Source organism: Octopus bimaculoides, chromosome 3, assembly GCF_001194135.2.
Source record: "Octopus bimaculoides isolate UCB-OBI-ISO-001 chromosome 3, ASM119413v2, whole genome shotgun sequence".
Taxonomy (NCBI): domain Eukaryota; kingdom Metazoa; phylum Mollusca; class Cephalopoda; order Octopoda; family Octopodidae; genus Octopus; species Octopus bimaculoides.
Genome location: NC_068983.1, coordinates 23,394,415 through 23,409,178, shown reverse-complemented (window position 1 = coordinate 23,409,178; position 14,764 = coordinate 23,394,415). Strand labels below are relative to the sequence as shown.

At 35.9% G+C, this 14,764-nt stretch overlaps 2 protein-coding genes across 3 annotated transcripts in view; one reads left to right on the top strand and one right to left on the bottom strand.

The window, feature by feature from the left end:
* LOC106880108 (beta-catenin-like protein 1) overlaps positions 1-11,670 on the top strand; it is a 31,335-nt gene extending 19,665 nt beyond the window's left edge. For both annotated transcript variants that reach the window (XM_052966092.1, XM_052966093.1), the window contains exons 9-16: positions 1,381-1,439; positions 3,202-3,350; positions 5,002-5,180; positions 6,586-6,683; positions 7,850-7,930; positions 9,222-9,359; positions 10,410-10,482; positions 11,471-11,670. In XM_052966092.1, the coding sequence (XP_052822052.1) occupies positions 1,381-1,439; positions 3,202-3,350; positions 5,002-5,180; positions 6,586-6,683; positions 7,850-7,930; positions 9,222-9,359; positions 10,410-10,482; positions 11,471-11,559 (866 nt within the window). In that variant the 3' untranslated portion in view covers positions 11,560-11,670. The remainder of the gene's footprint in view (positions 1-1,380; positions 1,440-3,201; positions 3,351-5,001; positions 5,181-6,585; positions 6,684-7,849; positions 7,931-9,221; positions 9,360-10,409; positions 10,483-11,470) is intronic.
* A 1,933-nt stretch (positions 11,671-13,603) lies between these two features.
* The window catches only part of LOC106880109 (cytochrome b-c1 complex subunit Rieske, mitochondrial), an 11,950-nt gene continuing 10,789 nt past the window's right edge, over positions 13,604-14,764 (bottom strand). Inside the window, exon 4 of the mRNA XM_014929925.1 lies at positions 13,604-13,891. Coding sequence (XP_014785411.1) covers positions 13,728-13,891 — 164 coding nt within the window. The 3' untranslated portion in view covers positions 13,604-13,727. The remainder of the gene's footprint in view (positions 13,892-14,764) is intronic.

The window sequence follows — 14,764 nt, the reverse complement described above, 5'->3', positions numbered from 1 at the left end:
TATATATATGTGTGTGTGTGTGTGTGTGTGTATATATATATGTATATCATGTGCTTCTTTCAGTTTCTGTCTACCAGATCCACTCACAAGGCTTTGGTTGGGTTGAGGCCATAGTAGAAGACACTTGCCCAAGGTGCCATGGAGTAGGACTGAACCCAAAACCATGTGGCTAGAATGCCTGCACCTGTATCTACAATATGAATCTTTTTTCTGAATCCTTTCAAGTAAAGAATTTACAAATATCAAAACTGCTTATAAGTATCATGCCCGTCTTAAGATGATATCTATAAAGCTCAAAAGCTAATAGAAATTATCACTTTTAGCTGTAAAAGTTGATAAATAGGAATATATTTTCTTGTAGCTTGAGCCCTCAGAAAAGATGTTGAGTTTTTGTCGTACTGACAATTGAAGACCATGGCTACTACCACCACAATGTATTTAAGTTGAATTCACAAGGCTTGTGGAACCCAAAACTTGTTCTTCAGAACATCCCATAGGAATATTTAAATACAGCAGTAACAGCAATGCATATCAAACAATTGTCACTTTACAATGCAAATACTGCTTATTCCACCATATGTGATATAAGTTACATGTAAGATGGGCTGGACCACTAAGGGTTATATGTTATGGCTATGGTTCTGGACTGATAAAGAGTTAATGAATCAACATAGTTTCGTGAGCTTATTAGACAAACTCATTTCATTAGATATGGAGGCAATGACAAATGACCGAGATCTTTGGCATTATGCTGTGTTTGAGAAGACCTGTCAAGCCAAGTGAAATCATAGTTGTGACTGACACTGATGTCACGTAACTGGCACTCATGCTGGTGGCACGTAAAAGCACCCATTACACTCTTGGGTTGGCATTAGGAAGGGTATCCAGCCATAAAAACCATGCCAAATTAGACTAGAGTCTGGTACAGCCTTCCAGCTTGCCAGACCTGGTCAAACTGTCCAACGCATGCCAGTATGAACAATGGACGTTAAATGATGATGGTGATCTAGAGAAGAGTAACAGTATCTGAGACTAATTCAAGATAACTCCTAGTTATCTTGAATGCTGTGGAAGCGACATTGATTCTTTTCTTTATTCTTAGGTGCTCCTCCTTGGACAGGATGTTGGCAGGGAGGTAGCGCCACTATGGTGACAAGCTGTAATATGGTATATTCAGCAATATCACCTCATCACATTTGATACCACACATGATAGGGTGGGGTATTGTCACAGGTTTTTCAGTGGAGTATTAACATATATATATATATCATTTAGTTGGAAAGATTAAAATGTAATTTATTTTAAAGTTTATTTATTCTTGAAATGTGAATATCAGTTTTATGTAACTACATATCCCTTCCTTCCTTCCTTATTTTCCAGAAAACAGACAGTATATTGGTGAACTAGACGGAATTGATGTTTTGCTCCAACAATTAGCTGTAAGTTATGAACGATATTTAAATTGTAACATTTTGAAAGTGATAATGTAGAATAAATTGTAGTACTCTAGAAAATCTCAAAATCTTTGTATGTATTTACATACAGTTGTTCTATAAAATATATAAATTTTATTTCAAAAAGTCAAGTATTTTTTGTCTTGGAATGTGCATTTGAGGTTTGGATCATGCAGTATAAGTTTGCTGTTTAATTTTAACATATAAAACTAACGTAAAGCAGTTCTTGCTAATGATTTGTTATAAATATGCATAAAATAATTTAAAATCAACATTTAAGTACTCATAAGTGACAAATTAGTTCTAGATGCTGTAAAAACATTACACTGATGGTTTTGATGTCTACTTTGATATTTAGTTGTTATATATTTTGTCTCACAAAGAAAATTATTTACTTCACTTTACATCAATTTGTTCAATACAGATTAAATATATTTACTTAGATAAGTTTTATGTGCTTCATTCATAGCTCCACTGCAGCAGTTCAGGCTAAGAATACAACCCACAACCTAAATACTTTTACTCATCTTAACTCAAATACTATCATCCAAACCATGAAGGTTGCTTTTGTATATTGCCCTATCCACAAGTTACCCTGCTGATACTCAAACTCCTTTTTGTCCTTTCCCAAAAGGTTCTCTACTAACTTGACATAATCCTCTTTCCCTCTTCTCATTGATGATGGTTCTGTAAGCAGTATAACTGTGAGGAAAGGTTCCACATCTACTTTATATCCTATTCCACACTTCACACACTTAATAAATCTCCTCGCAAACCATTGCTTCCTTTCCTCTACGCTCATAGCCCCACACATACACACACACACAAACACAGAGTGAAAACACTTTTGGTTGCTTTAGGTCAACAAGACCTCTACTCCTGACAATGTTCCTTTGTTATTCTCAGTGTGCGTCAGAACTAGCTCCGATTCTCACCAAACTCCTAATCTTTAAAAACACAACAATGTGTTCTATACCCAAGTAGAGCAACTCCTCTCACCCTACCAACTTTCAACTTATCACATTCACTTTTAGAATCTCAAAATCGATGGAAACAGCCATCAACAATAACTTTCTCTATTATGGCTAGTGGTCATTAAGACACGAATTTCTCCTGTCTAAACAACCATTCATACAGTTTCTATAAAGCTAGATCTACTGCAAAGTTATTCTCTCATGTCACACACCAGTGAGCTCTCACACTCATGAAATTTGATAAAAACGGTAATGTTGCCCTTCCATCACTTGGATCAGTGGTTTCCTACTATCGGATCACACCATTGTGGTATGTACTGATGAAGATCTATTAACTCTGGTGTACTTATAAAGTTCAGTTTTCATCCCCCAACCTTCGCTATTATACATCAATGACCCCTAACAACAACCACTGTCTCTAACCAAGTGTCATCCATATGCAATCTAAATATTTCACTCTAAATCTATATGAACAGTGATCTATGAACAGTGATCTTGAAAATATCTTCTCACAGGGTCATACTAACCTTATCTCTTTCAATAGTACAAAGGCACAATCATTTATCAAACAAAATGCCTACAACTAGGACCCACAAAGTCTCTATAGATGTTATTCCTCACTGAGTTTCTCTCCTAATAAACAAAGCTCAATGTAGGCAAAACTGATCACAAAAGATGTGAAGCAATGGGTATCTGGAAACTTATTTTTGTTTCTTTGTTTTCATTTTTAATTGCTTTAATTTTATTTATATTTGTTTTATTTCTATGCATAGTCTTATAAAAGACATGATCCTGTTAACAGAGATGAAATTGAACTAATGGAAAACTTGTTCAATTGTTTGTGCTCTGCTTTGATGTTGCCCTGCAATCGTGCCAAATTTCTAAAAGGAGAAGGTCTACAGCTGATGAATCTTATGCTCAGGTTTGACAAATTATTCTATTTTATTGAAATTCCTTTTAACACAAGTAACATTCTGAACAAAAGACATGGAGTAGTATTGTAGTACAAGTAGAAAGATATATTTTTCAATGCGTAAATACTGATAGAACAGTATACATGGGATAATATCCCTTACAAAGCAGAAAAATCTGTCAGCAACCAGCCATGAGAATGGAACTCACATCCCTTTGATTTCTGGTCAAGTGCTCTACCATTAAGCTAAACTACTTTACTGACAAATTCTTCTGCTCTGTAAGGGATATTATCCCATGTATACTGTTCTATCAGTATTTACGTGTTGAAAAATATATCTTTCTACTTGTACTACAATACATTTCAGTGCTTCAAAAACAAACTTAAATTTGTTTACATATGACGGAGTAGTAGTTTTATTGATAAAAGAAAATAAAGTAGTGTGGTAAAATGTATGAAATATTTATAAATTTAATTCAATGACATGGTCAAACGTCTGCTATAACTCCAGACCATCCAAAGCCTTGTAAATAAGTGAATGGATTTGGTAGATGCAAATTGAAAGAAGCCTGTAATGTGTATATATATGTATTTGAGCATGTACATGGGTGAGTATGCCTGTGTGTTTCCTTGCAAGCATGAATTGGTTGTAAACAAGAGGTCCTGTCATTCAAGTAATGTCCTTCATTTCCAATCTTTCATGAAAACATGTCCAACCACTGAGAAATATCATGTTTGGAAACAAATAAGAGTTGGTGATAGAAAGAGAATACACTGCTTCCACAAACCTCATCTGATTCATGCAAGCATGGAAAAAGGGATGTTCAAAGGATGAAGATGATGATGGCATAAATTTCGTTATAAAGAAGAGGTCTATCATAGTATATATTAGAGGAATAATTAGTGCAAGCTCAATTATTTAGTTAAGAAGTTCAGTTCATAACCACATGTTTCAAGGTTTGACCCCACTGCATGAGATTAACCAATCCCTTGTGAATAGAAATTGATAGACAGAAACTGCATAGAAGCCCATCATATATATATATATATGTGTGTTTCTCTTTTTCCAACATACATCCAATGAAGAACCAATAAACTAGTGCTTTTGAACAAAATACCCTGATGTATTTGTCCACCTGCATTACACAAACATTCTTGTTACTCCAACAATTTTGAAGAGAGGGTGTTGGTGACATTGACTTTAATGCTACGTTATTACTTAATTTTATCAATCCTGGAAGAAAGAAAGGCAAAGTTAAACCCTGAATATAAAGAGCTAGAACAAATAATGGTTTCAAATTTTGGCAAAAAACCAACAATTTTGGGGATTGAGTAAATTGATTACATCAACCTCAGTGCTCAACTGGTACTTATTTTATTGTCCCCGGAAGGATGGAAGCTGAAGTCAACCTCAGCAGAATTTGAACTCAGAACATTAAGACAGACAAAATTCCGCCGAGCATTTTGCCTGGTGTACTAACAAATCTGCCTGCTCACTGCCTTAAAGAGCTGGAACAAATAACACAAGGCATTTTTCCAGCACTAAAAACCAAGTCTTTGTTTTATAATTATCTAGTGTTTTATTTCTGTGTATCTATTACCAGTATATTGCATTATTCTAACCAATAGAATTTTTTTTTTTTTTTTTTTTTTTTTTTAGGGAGAAACGAATGTCTCGTAACAGTGCTATTAAAGTGTTGAACCATTCTATGACAGGATCAGAAGGAGCAGACAACTGTCAGAAATTTATTGATATTTTGGGTCTCCGGACAATATTTCCTCTTTTCATGAAAACACCTAAACAGAGTAAAGCTGGACCAATTATGGAAGAATTAGAAGGTAAAATAATATTCTTTCCTACTATAGGTACAAGGCCTGAAATTTTTGTGGGAGGGAGCCAGTCAATTAGATCAACCCCAGTACGCAACTGGTACTTACTTTATTGACCCTGAAAGGATGAAAGGCAAAGTCGACCTTGACAGAATTTGAACTCAGAACGTAACGGCAGATGAAATACCGCTAAGCATTTCACCTAGCATGCTAACGTTTCTTATTTCTTTATTGCCCACAAGCCTCTAAACATAGAGGGGACAAACAAGGACAGACAAAGGTATTAAGTTGATTACATCGACCCCAGTGCGTAACTGGTACTTAATTTATTGACCCCGAAGGGATGAAAGGCAAAGTCGACCTCAGCAGAATTTGAACTCAGAACGTAAAGACAGACAAAATACCGCTAAGCATTTCACCTGGCGTGCTGACGTTTCTACCAGCTTTCCGCCTTAGAAGGTAAACTAATATTGCAACATTTACTTAAAGGTTGTTTGTTGCATTAATCCACTTACGCCCATCATATAATTAGTTGGGTTAATCCTACCAAATATGAGTAGTTAATATGGTTTGTTTAGTGTTGTTAAATTTCTTTAACAAATAGTTTTTTAACAATTTCATAGGTGCAGGCATTGCTGTGTGACTAAAAACCTTGCTTCTCAACCATGTGATCTTGGGTTCAGTTCCATTATGTGGCACCTTGGACATATGTCCTCTACTATAGTCTCAGGCCAACCAAATCCTTGTGAGTGGATTTGGTAGACGGAAACTGAAAGAAGACCGTCGTGTGTATGTATATATATATATATATATATATATATATATATGAGTGGTTGGCATTAGGAAGGGCATCCAGCTGTAGAAATTCTGCCAGATCAGATTGGAGCCTGGTGTGGCCATCTGGCTCATTAGTCCCCAGTCAAACCGTCCAACCCATGCCAGCATGGAAAGCGAACGTTAAACAATGACGATGATGATGATGTTTACATATTTATATGTGTGTGTATGCCTTTGTCTTTGTGTTTGTCCCCCTGAAAGAAGCCCATTTTGTGTATGTTGGTGTATGTTTGTCCCCCACCACCACTTAACAACTGGTGTTGGTTTGTTTACACCCTTATAACTTTACAGTAATAAGTACTGGGGTTAGTTTGTTTGACTAAACCTTTTAAAGAGGTACCCCAGCGTGGCTGTAGTTCAGTGATTGAAACAAGTAAAATATGAAAGGTATAAGTGCAGGCGTGGCTGTGTGGTGAGAAGCTTGCTTCCCAACCACATAGCTCCAGTCCCACTACATGGCACCTAGGGCAAGTGTCTTCTACTATAGTCTCAGGCTGACAAAAGCTTTGTGAGTGGATTTGGTAGACAGAAGCTGAAAGAAATATATATGTGCTTTCTTTATATTTTTATTTTTTAGAACACATTACATCAATTATCTGTAATTTATTGAGGAATTGTCAAGGCACCCAACGGCAGAGACTTCTAAATAAATTTACTGAAAATGATCATGAAAAGGTAAAGTATATTTTTCGTTTTTTCATTTGATTTTTATAGAGTACTCAGTAGGTTTAGACATTTGACATCTCTTATTTGTAATAATTTCTTCATATTCTCACTCACAGCGTAGTCAGTGGAAGTAGCTATCTTTCTCACTCTCCCTCCTTCTCTGTCTCTTTCTCACTTCACATGCTCAATAAAACACTCTGCTTAACTGTACATTACTAATTTTTTACATGTTTCAGTCATTTGACTGTGGCCATGCTGGAGCACCACCTTCAGTCAAGCAAATATACCCCAGGACTTATTCTTTGTAAGCCTAGTACTCATTCTATCGGACTCTTTTGCTGAACCGCTAAGTGATGAGGACGTAAACACACCAGCATCAGTTGTCAAGCGATGTTGTGGGGACAAACACAGACACACACACATACGACAGGCTTCTTTCAGTTTCTGTCTACCAAATCCACTCACAAGGCTTTGGTTGGCCTGAAGCTATAGTAAAAGACACTTGCCCAAAGTGCCACGCAGTGGGACTGAACCCAGAACCAAGTGGTTAGGAAGCAAGCTTTTTACCACACAGCCACGCCTGTGCATACTGGTTCAAGTTTCTTTGCTGTTTTCTCACTGATGTTTTATTAATTCCAAAAGTTCCCTACTTTTATTGCCTACTTTCAAAAATTAGCCTGTCACTGAAAAATTTACTTCCATTTGCTTATAAGGGTAGATAATGCTTATCAGTTGTTGCAATTAACTATTTTGCATCTTTAAAAAGTAGATATTTTGGTTTGTTTGTATCAGATTTCTAGTTACATTAAATTGGGTTGTCCAGTAAGTTCATACCGATTTTTAAAGGAAAGAGAAAGGTCAATAAATACTTGCCATTACATTTTTAATCAACCAAATATGAACCATTTTGTTGCACAATGCGTCTCCATCTTTCCTTTAACTTGAAAATACCCTCTTCCCAGAATTGAGGTGGTTTCATGGCAAATAAGTCGAAAGGTAAGCTACTATAAAGCGGCACAAACTTTCTGGACAACCCAATATTTTTAATTCTTTCTACACTTTCATTTAATTGTAGCTATATCTAGTAGAATTTTGCCACAATGTAAAAAGAAAATCATTTAGTGAGAAATATCAACTTTGTCAGTACAACCTCATGTTATATGTTATTTTTTCAGGTTGAACGATTATTGGAATTACATTTCAAATATTTGGAAAAAGTACATCGTGTTGATGATCAAATTGAGAAAGAAAAACATGTAAGTCATTTATACAAATTTTATATTGTGATTTATAGTAAAAAAAAGTATTCTCTTTATGAATGTGTATGTATGTGTATCATCATCATCATCAAGAAGGCTGAGGGTGTCTTGTTTCCCTAGGCATAGATACATTGAAGCTCCGACATCTGGCGACTGACTTGGTAAACACCCACAAAATTATTAACCATCATGCCAACAACCACCTTGAACACCTTTTTTGAGCTCCATGTGTCTAACACATGTAGGCATGCCTACAAAGTCAGAAAACAGCACAGCTCCCATGACTTTCAGAAACATTTTTTCACACTCAGAGTTGCTGAAGCAAGGAACAAACTACCTGCATCAGTTGTTAGTTGCTGAGACATTGCATCCTTTAAAACCTCTATGCTCCCTGAAATTTGCCATTGCTACACCTTACAGTGTGTGCTGGGTGATTTTAACGTGACACCAGCACAGGACTCTTGCAGGCTAATCCTCTTCACCAGGTGATGTGGCCTTAACACTTCTGCTGTGGAGGACGGGTCTTATATGTGTGTGTGTGTGCTTATATATATATATATATATATACATGTGATAGATCAGGCACTTCAGTGATAAGGCACCAGGTTGGGTCAAAAAGTAAAATGTATACACAACAAAAATAGATGAATATATATGCAGGTACCAAAGTATGGGCAAGGGTCACAGAATCAGAAAGATGCACATCCCATTGGATTTTGAATGTTATAGTTCAAGTATTCACCTGGTGAAAACGTTTTTTTTTTTCTGATGATGTAATGTCTCCATTAATCAATTAAAAATTCATTGGAAGCAGCTGTAGTGATTTGACACATTATCCATCTGTTGTTATTTATTTATTTATTTATGTGTGTGTGTGTGTGTGTGTGTGTGTGTGTGTGTGTGTGTGTGTGTGTATGTATGTATGTATGTATGTATGCATGCATGTATGCATGTATGTATATATATATATATATATATATTTATATATATTTATATATATTAATATTATTTAAAACAGTTTGGTTTGGCTCCATGTGACTTCAAATTTCACAGATCTCTTTTCAGAAACCTGGATTGTTCAGGCTTAGTTAACTAAATATACACATTCATTGTAAATTACCATCCTGTTACACTCGTATTCTTTGTCTCATCATAGAAAGTAAAAAAATTTTAATGTAAAAAAATTAAAAGAATGTAATGCTAATAATGGTGTTTTAAAAATGTAAAAAAAAGCTTAAGACATAAAGCATTGTCATATGGAATATCCATGTAATGTTTATCTTTGCAGAGAATAATGGAAATGAATGAAGAATTAGATGAAGATCATGAAGACCAATTCTATCTACGTCGACTTGAAGCAGGCTTGTTCACACTTCAGTTGATAGACTGCATTATGTTGGAAATTTGTGCAAGTGGTGCATCTTCTGTAAGTTCTCACTCTTTCTTTATCTTAAACATAATTGTTAATATGCAATGAAGAATAATATTGATAACTTTCTCAAAATTAGCAAAGTAAAAATATAGATTAATTTCATGCAACACCATCATCTTGTCTTGTAACAGCCTTCACCCAGGAAGGGTTAAGTTGAGTTCCTATCTGTATTAGTAAGCCACTATACACAATGGGTAGCAGGTTGTCCTTGTTTTGCACCTTGCTGCAGGATGCCTGCAGATGCAATCCAATGCCATCAGGAAGATGCTGGATTCAAGGAAATAAGAGACATTTCTATATATTATTATAATCTTTAGGTAAAATTAGTGATAGAAAGCAGTGAAGCTACTAATATATTTGCTGGTTACTTTAAAATCAAGATTTAATCCTATTGCCAATAAGCTCAATATGTTGGCCTTTGAGCTAGAATTGGCAGAAATGTTTATTTATATCACCTCTGCAGTACTGTGTCCATTGAAAATTACTATAACGATCTACTCTTTGAATCACTAACTTAATGACAATAATATATTCAGTGGATACCAAACAATAGTTAAGTGGCCCTCTGGAATGAATTTGTGTCTAGAACAGCACCCAAACCCAATATGAAACAAGTTCACATTACATCAACAGACACTATGGAAACTTGGGCTCATAATCAATGTTGGATCTATTGATTTACAGGACATAACTTAATTCTCCTTGTGTCAGATCTTATCAATTCCAACTCTGAAAATCAAATATCTCCTACAGTGCAGACAAATTTGCATATTTACAGTGATTCGTGCTTGATATACAAATTTCCTTTCTTATTGTACCAAACACTGTTTAGTGCTATAGAAACCTAGAATGTATATAATGAATGCAATTCCTAAACACATTCTTAAATCTGGCATTTATCTGTACAATTGCCAGTGTATCAAATAATACATCTTCTGCAAGTAATCTTATAGTTTTTCATTTACTAATCGTAAAATGTGCCACCTTTTCCTTTAATTATACATATGAGTGATTTTTTAATTTCCTACAAATTACTCTAAACAGGTAAAACAAAGAGTAATGCAGATTCTAAACATGAGAGGAGGCTCTTTAAAAACTATTCGCAACATTATGAGAGGTAAATTTCAACTACTTTTTCATTTTCTCTTCCTTTCAGATTTCCTTTATCTTAATTATTGTATGTTTTTGGAGTCCAGTGTATTATATTGTCGGAATTTAATAAATATTTTGTAGTGCCTATTATCACTACACAGTCCAAACCATTTAACTTTCATTTTCCATGCTGGCATGGGTTGGATGGCTTGACAGGAGCTGATGACAAGCCAGAGGATAACACCAACCGCCACTGTCTGTTTTGGCATGGGCTTTACAGCTGGATGCCCTTCCTAATGTCAACCACTTTACAGAGTGGACTAGGTGCTTTTGACATGGTACCAGCATGGTCTGTTTTGGTATGGTTCTTAATAATAAATGAAATTAAATTTTAAAATACCACATATTACACATTTTTTTTTTTTTTATAATGCAAGAAATTTATATTTATATCAAACCAGCCTTTGATCTAGCAAACCTGTGAACAAAACAACTCCATCCTTGGTTACCCTATCAACTGGTTATTAAATGACCAGTTGATCTAGCAAGCGGGGCCTCATTTCATTGAGGGACTGGCCGGTGCGCATTGATGCTGTCGAGAGGTATGCCCCGAAACGGCGCGCATTCTCTCCTGATGACCCCATACACTTGTTGGCTTCCAGTATGCAGAGTTCTCGACTGGTAGCACTTGCATGAGCAAGTTGTTTGCAAGACATACCCTATCCTTTTCTCTTTAAATATGTACTTCAGATCACATTATCCAGTGTTCTTGGCTGCTATTTCTAAGAAGTTGACCAACCATGTAGACTCTCAATGCAAATTTACTGCATTGCATCAAAGTGACAGTTGTTTGCAACAAACCTTTGCCAAGCTAGGCAGATGCTTTATCAAAACAAATTTGAATACCCATTTTGAATCCAAATCTGTCATTTTAATCAAATGTACTCTTCACAACTAGCCTTGTATTTAGATACGTGTGTGTTTAAAAACCTATAAATATATTTTCATTTCAGAATATGCTGGAAATATAGGAACTGCCAAAGATGCTGAGAGTAAAGAAGCAGAACAAAGCCGAATATTGCAACTAGTGGACAAATTTTAATTAATCTTTTTCATTAGTCATCATTTTTTTTCTCCTCATTAAAGTCTTACCACTCCTCCATCTATATTTGTAACACTGTAAAATAAAATACAAACAACTCTTCTCATTTTATTATGTCTTCAGAAGAAACTTATTTCCTATTGAGATATATATTCTATAACTAAAACCATTCTTATGCCAACAAAGGCAGGAACATTAGCACACCAGGCAAAATGCTTAGCAGTGTTTCGTCTGTCTTTGCGTTCTGAGTTCAAATTCTGCCGTGGTCGACTTTGCCTTTCCTCCTTTAGGGGTTAATAAATTAAGTACCAGTTGTGTACAGGAGTTGATTTAATCAACTGGCCCCACTCCCCAAAAACTTCAGGCCTTGTGCTAGAGTAGAAAAGAGTTCTTATGTTAACACTACATTGACGTAGTTTAACTTATGAATAAAATATAAAATCTAACCAAACATGCAATTATACTGTCACACCTAGGACAGCAATACTGCACAATTAAACATTCAATTGATTGGCATGGATTCACTTAATATACTTTACTCTAACTTGCAGACACACTAGTTGTGTATAACCTCCACCCATTCTTACTCTTAATCCCTTGACTCAGTGGTTAGAACACCAGGCTCACAATCATGAGGTAATGAGTTCAGTTCCTGGACCAAGCTGTGTGTTGTGTTCTTGAAAAAGACACTTCATTTCACGTTGCTCCAGTTCATTCAGCTGTAAAAATGGTGCCAAGCTTTATTGGTTTTTGCCTTTCCTTTGAATAACATTAGTGGCATAGAGAGGGGAGTCTGGTATGCATGGGTGACTGCTGGTCTTCCATAAACAACCTTCCCTGGACTTATGCTTTGGAGGGTAACTTTCAAGGATGATTAAATGTAGTCTTTTTGAACCTCCTCCTTAGACTTCTTACCTTGTCAGATTAAAAGAACCTGTAAGAGATAATGGGTGCAGCTTCTTTTCTGACCTTAAAAAATGCTATACCATTATGGAAAATCAGTCATAGAATGAGAAAAATAGAGACAAAACCAAATATAAATTTAATAATTTAAATTCAGTGTTGATTTGTTTCTATGTAAAGAATTTTTACACCCATCCTTGCATAAACGAGATGCTTTATCTAAGACAATTGTTTCCATAGGAATAACTTATCTGCTCTTTTTGCTGAAATAAAATTGCAGACAAACCAAAGCAGTTCTCCAGCCTATGCTTTTAACTCTTGTCTACAACAAAAAATATATCTAATTTTTCACATTTAGAGATTATAATTAAGAGTATTCGACTTACAATCGTGAGTTCAATTCCCGGCAGTGCATTGTGTCCTTGAGTAAGACACTTATTTCCTATTGCTCCGGTTCACTCAGCTAGCAAAAACAATTGGTACCTGTATTTCAAAGGACCAGTCTTATCACATAATGTATCACACTCTATATCCCTGAGAACTACATTAAGAGTACATGTCTGTGGAGTGCTCAGTCATTTGCACATCAATTTAACAAGGAGGATGCTCCGCTGATCAGATCATCTAGAACCCTTGTCATAACTGACAAGTGTCAGCATGTTACTCCACACGAGCCCAAGCTAGATGCCTTGTTCAGAGGTGTAACACAATGATAATACAAAAATCTGGTAATCGTGTACCCAATAGCCCCACAACACTTTTTAACCTTTGAGCACTCAGGTTACTCTGTCAAGTGTAATGTTTATTTATTCACACTGTTTTGAATTATCATGCATTGTCTTACAGCTTCAAGATTTTGATCGTGTGATATTTTAATTTTAGAGTGACATAATAGGGCATGCGTGAGGGGGCCAAATCTGGCCAGTTTGGACATAAAACAAGCGAGATATGGCTGGTTTAAATGCTAAAAAGGTTAAAGTAATACTGTACTGAACTGTTGATATATTTTTTACACTGAACTTTTAGCTAAAAAGAAAAAGAAAATAATTTCAAATTGTCTACAAGCTATTTTTAACTCTACACTTAAAATAATTTACAAGAGTAAATTTAAAAATTGAAAATTCATTAAAAAAGAACAAAATTAGTTTTATTTATTTATTTATTTATTTTTGTATGTGTAACAGTCTAAAGTGGCAGGGCTTTGATGAATATCAAATTATAAACTGCACATTCATTTCTTTTAAATTAACTAAACTGAATGTACGTTAACCAACAACTAAGGTAGATTCGTCTTTGTATATATATGGTGGAACTTCAAGATTCAATGGTGCAGGACCTTTACGAATCCTTCCAGAAGCATCATAATGAGAGCCATGGCAGGGACAATAATACCCACCAAAGTCTCCTACATTGGCAAGGGGTACACAACCTGCAAAGAAAAATGAAATCCATTAGTTTTGAATTATTTTTGTAATTAACCAACTAGCAATATTCTAATCCAGAAAGTATATTTTTTTTAATGAGCTTCATCATCATCATTGAGTATGTTGAGGCAGATTTTCCATAGCTGGATGCCCTTCCTGTCACCAACCCTCACGTTTCCAAAGAAAGTAATATTTCTCCACAGCCAAATATGTTTTCACAGATTAGCAATGAAGGGCACCACTTGAATAATGGTAATATTCATTGACAACTATCACACAATATCAAAGCTAAGAGAGACTAACATACAAGTGTATGCACACATCATCACCATCTAACATCCACTTTCCATGCTGGCATGGGTTGGAACTGGCTAGAGAGAGCTGTTCAGACTCCAAGTGTCTGTTGTGGCATGGTTTCGACAGCTAGATGCCCTTCCTAAACAGAGTGTGCTGGGTGCCTTTTTATGCACCACCAGCATGGGTGCATTTACGTAGCACCAGTATGGATGAATCAAGGTAGCACCAGTACAGGTGCTTTTTAAGTGGTGCCAGCACCTGAAAGGACAAGCCTGTACATGAGGAAGACAGCAATTTTATTTATCTTGACAGGTCTTACATCATCATCATCATCATCGTTTAACGTCCGCTTTCCATGCTAGCATGGGTTGGACGATTTGACTGAGGACTGGTGAAACCAGATGGCTACACCAGGCTCCAATCTGATTTGGCAGCGTTTCCACAGCTGGATGCCCTTCCTAACGCCAACCACTCAGAGAGTGTAGTGGGTGCTTTTACGTGTCACCCGCACGAAGGCCAGTCAGGCGGTACTGGCAAAGGCCACGCTCATCTCGCTCGAGAAACCTCATGTGTCACCCATA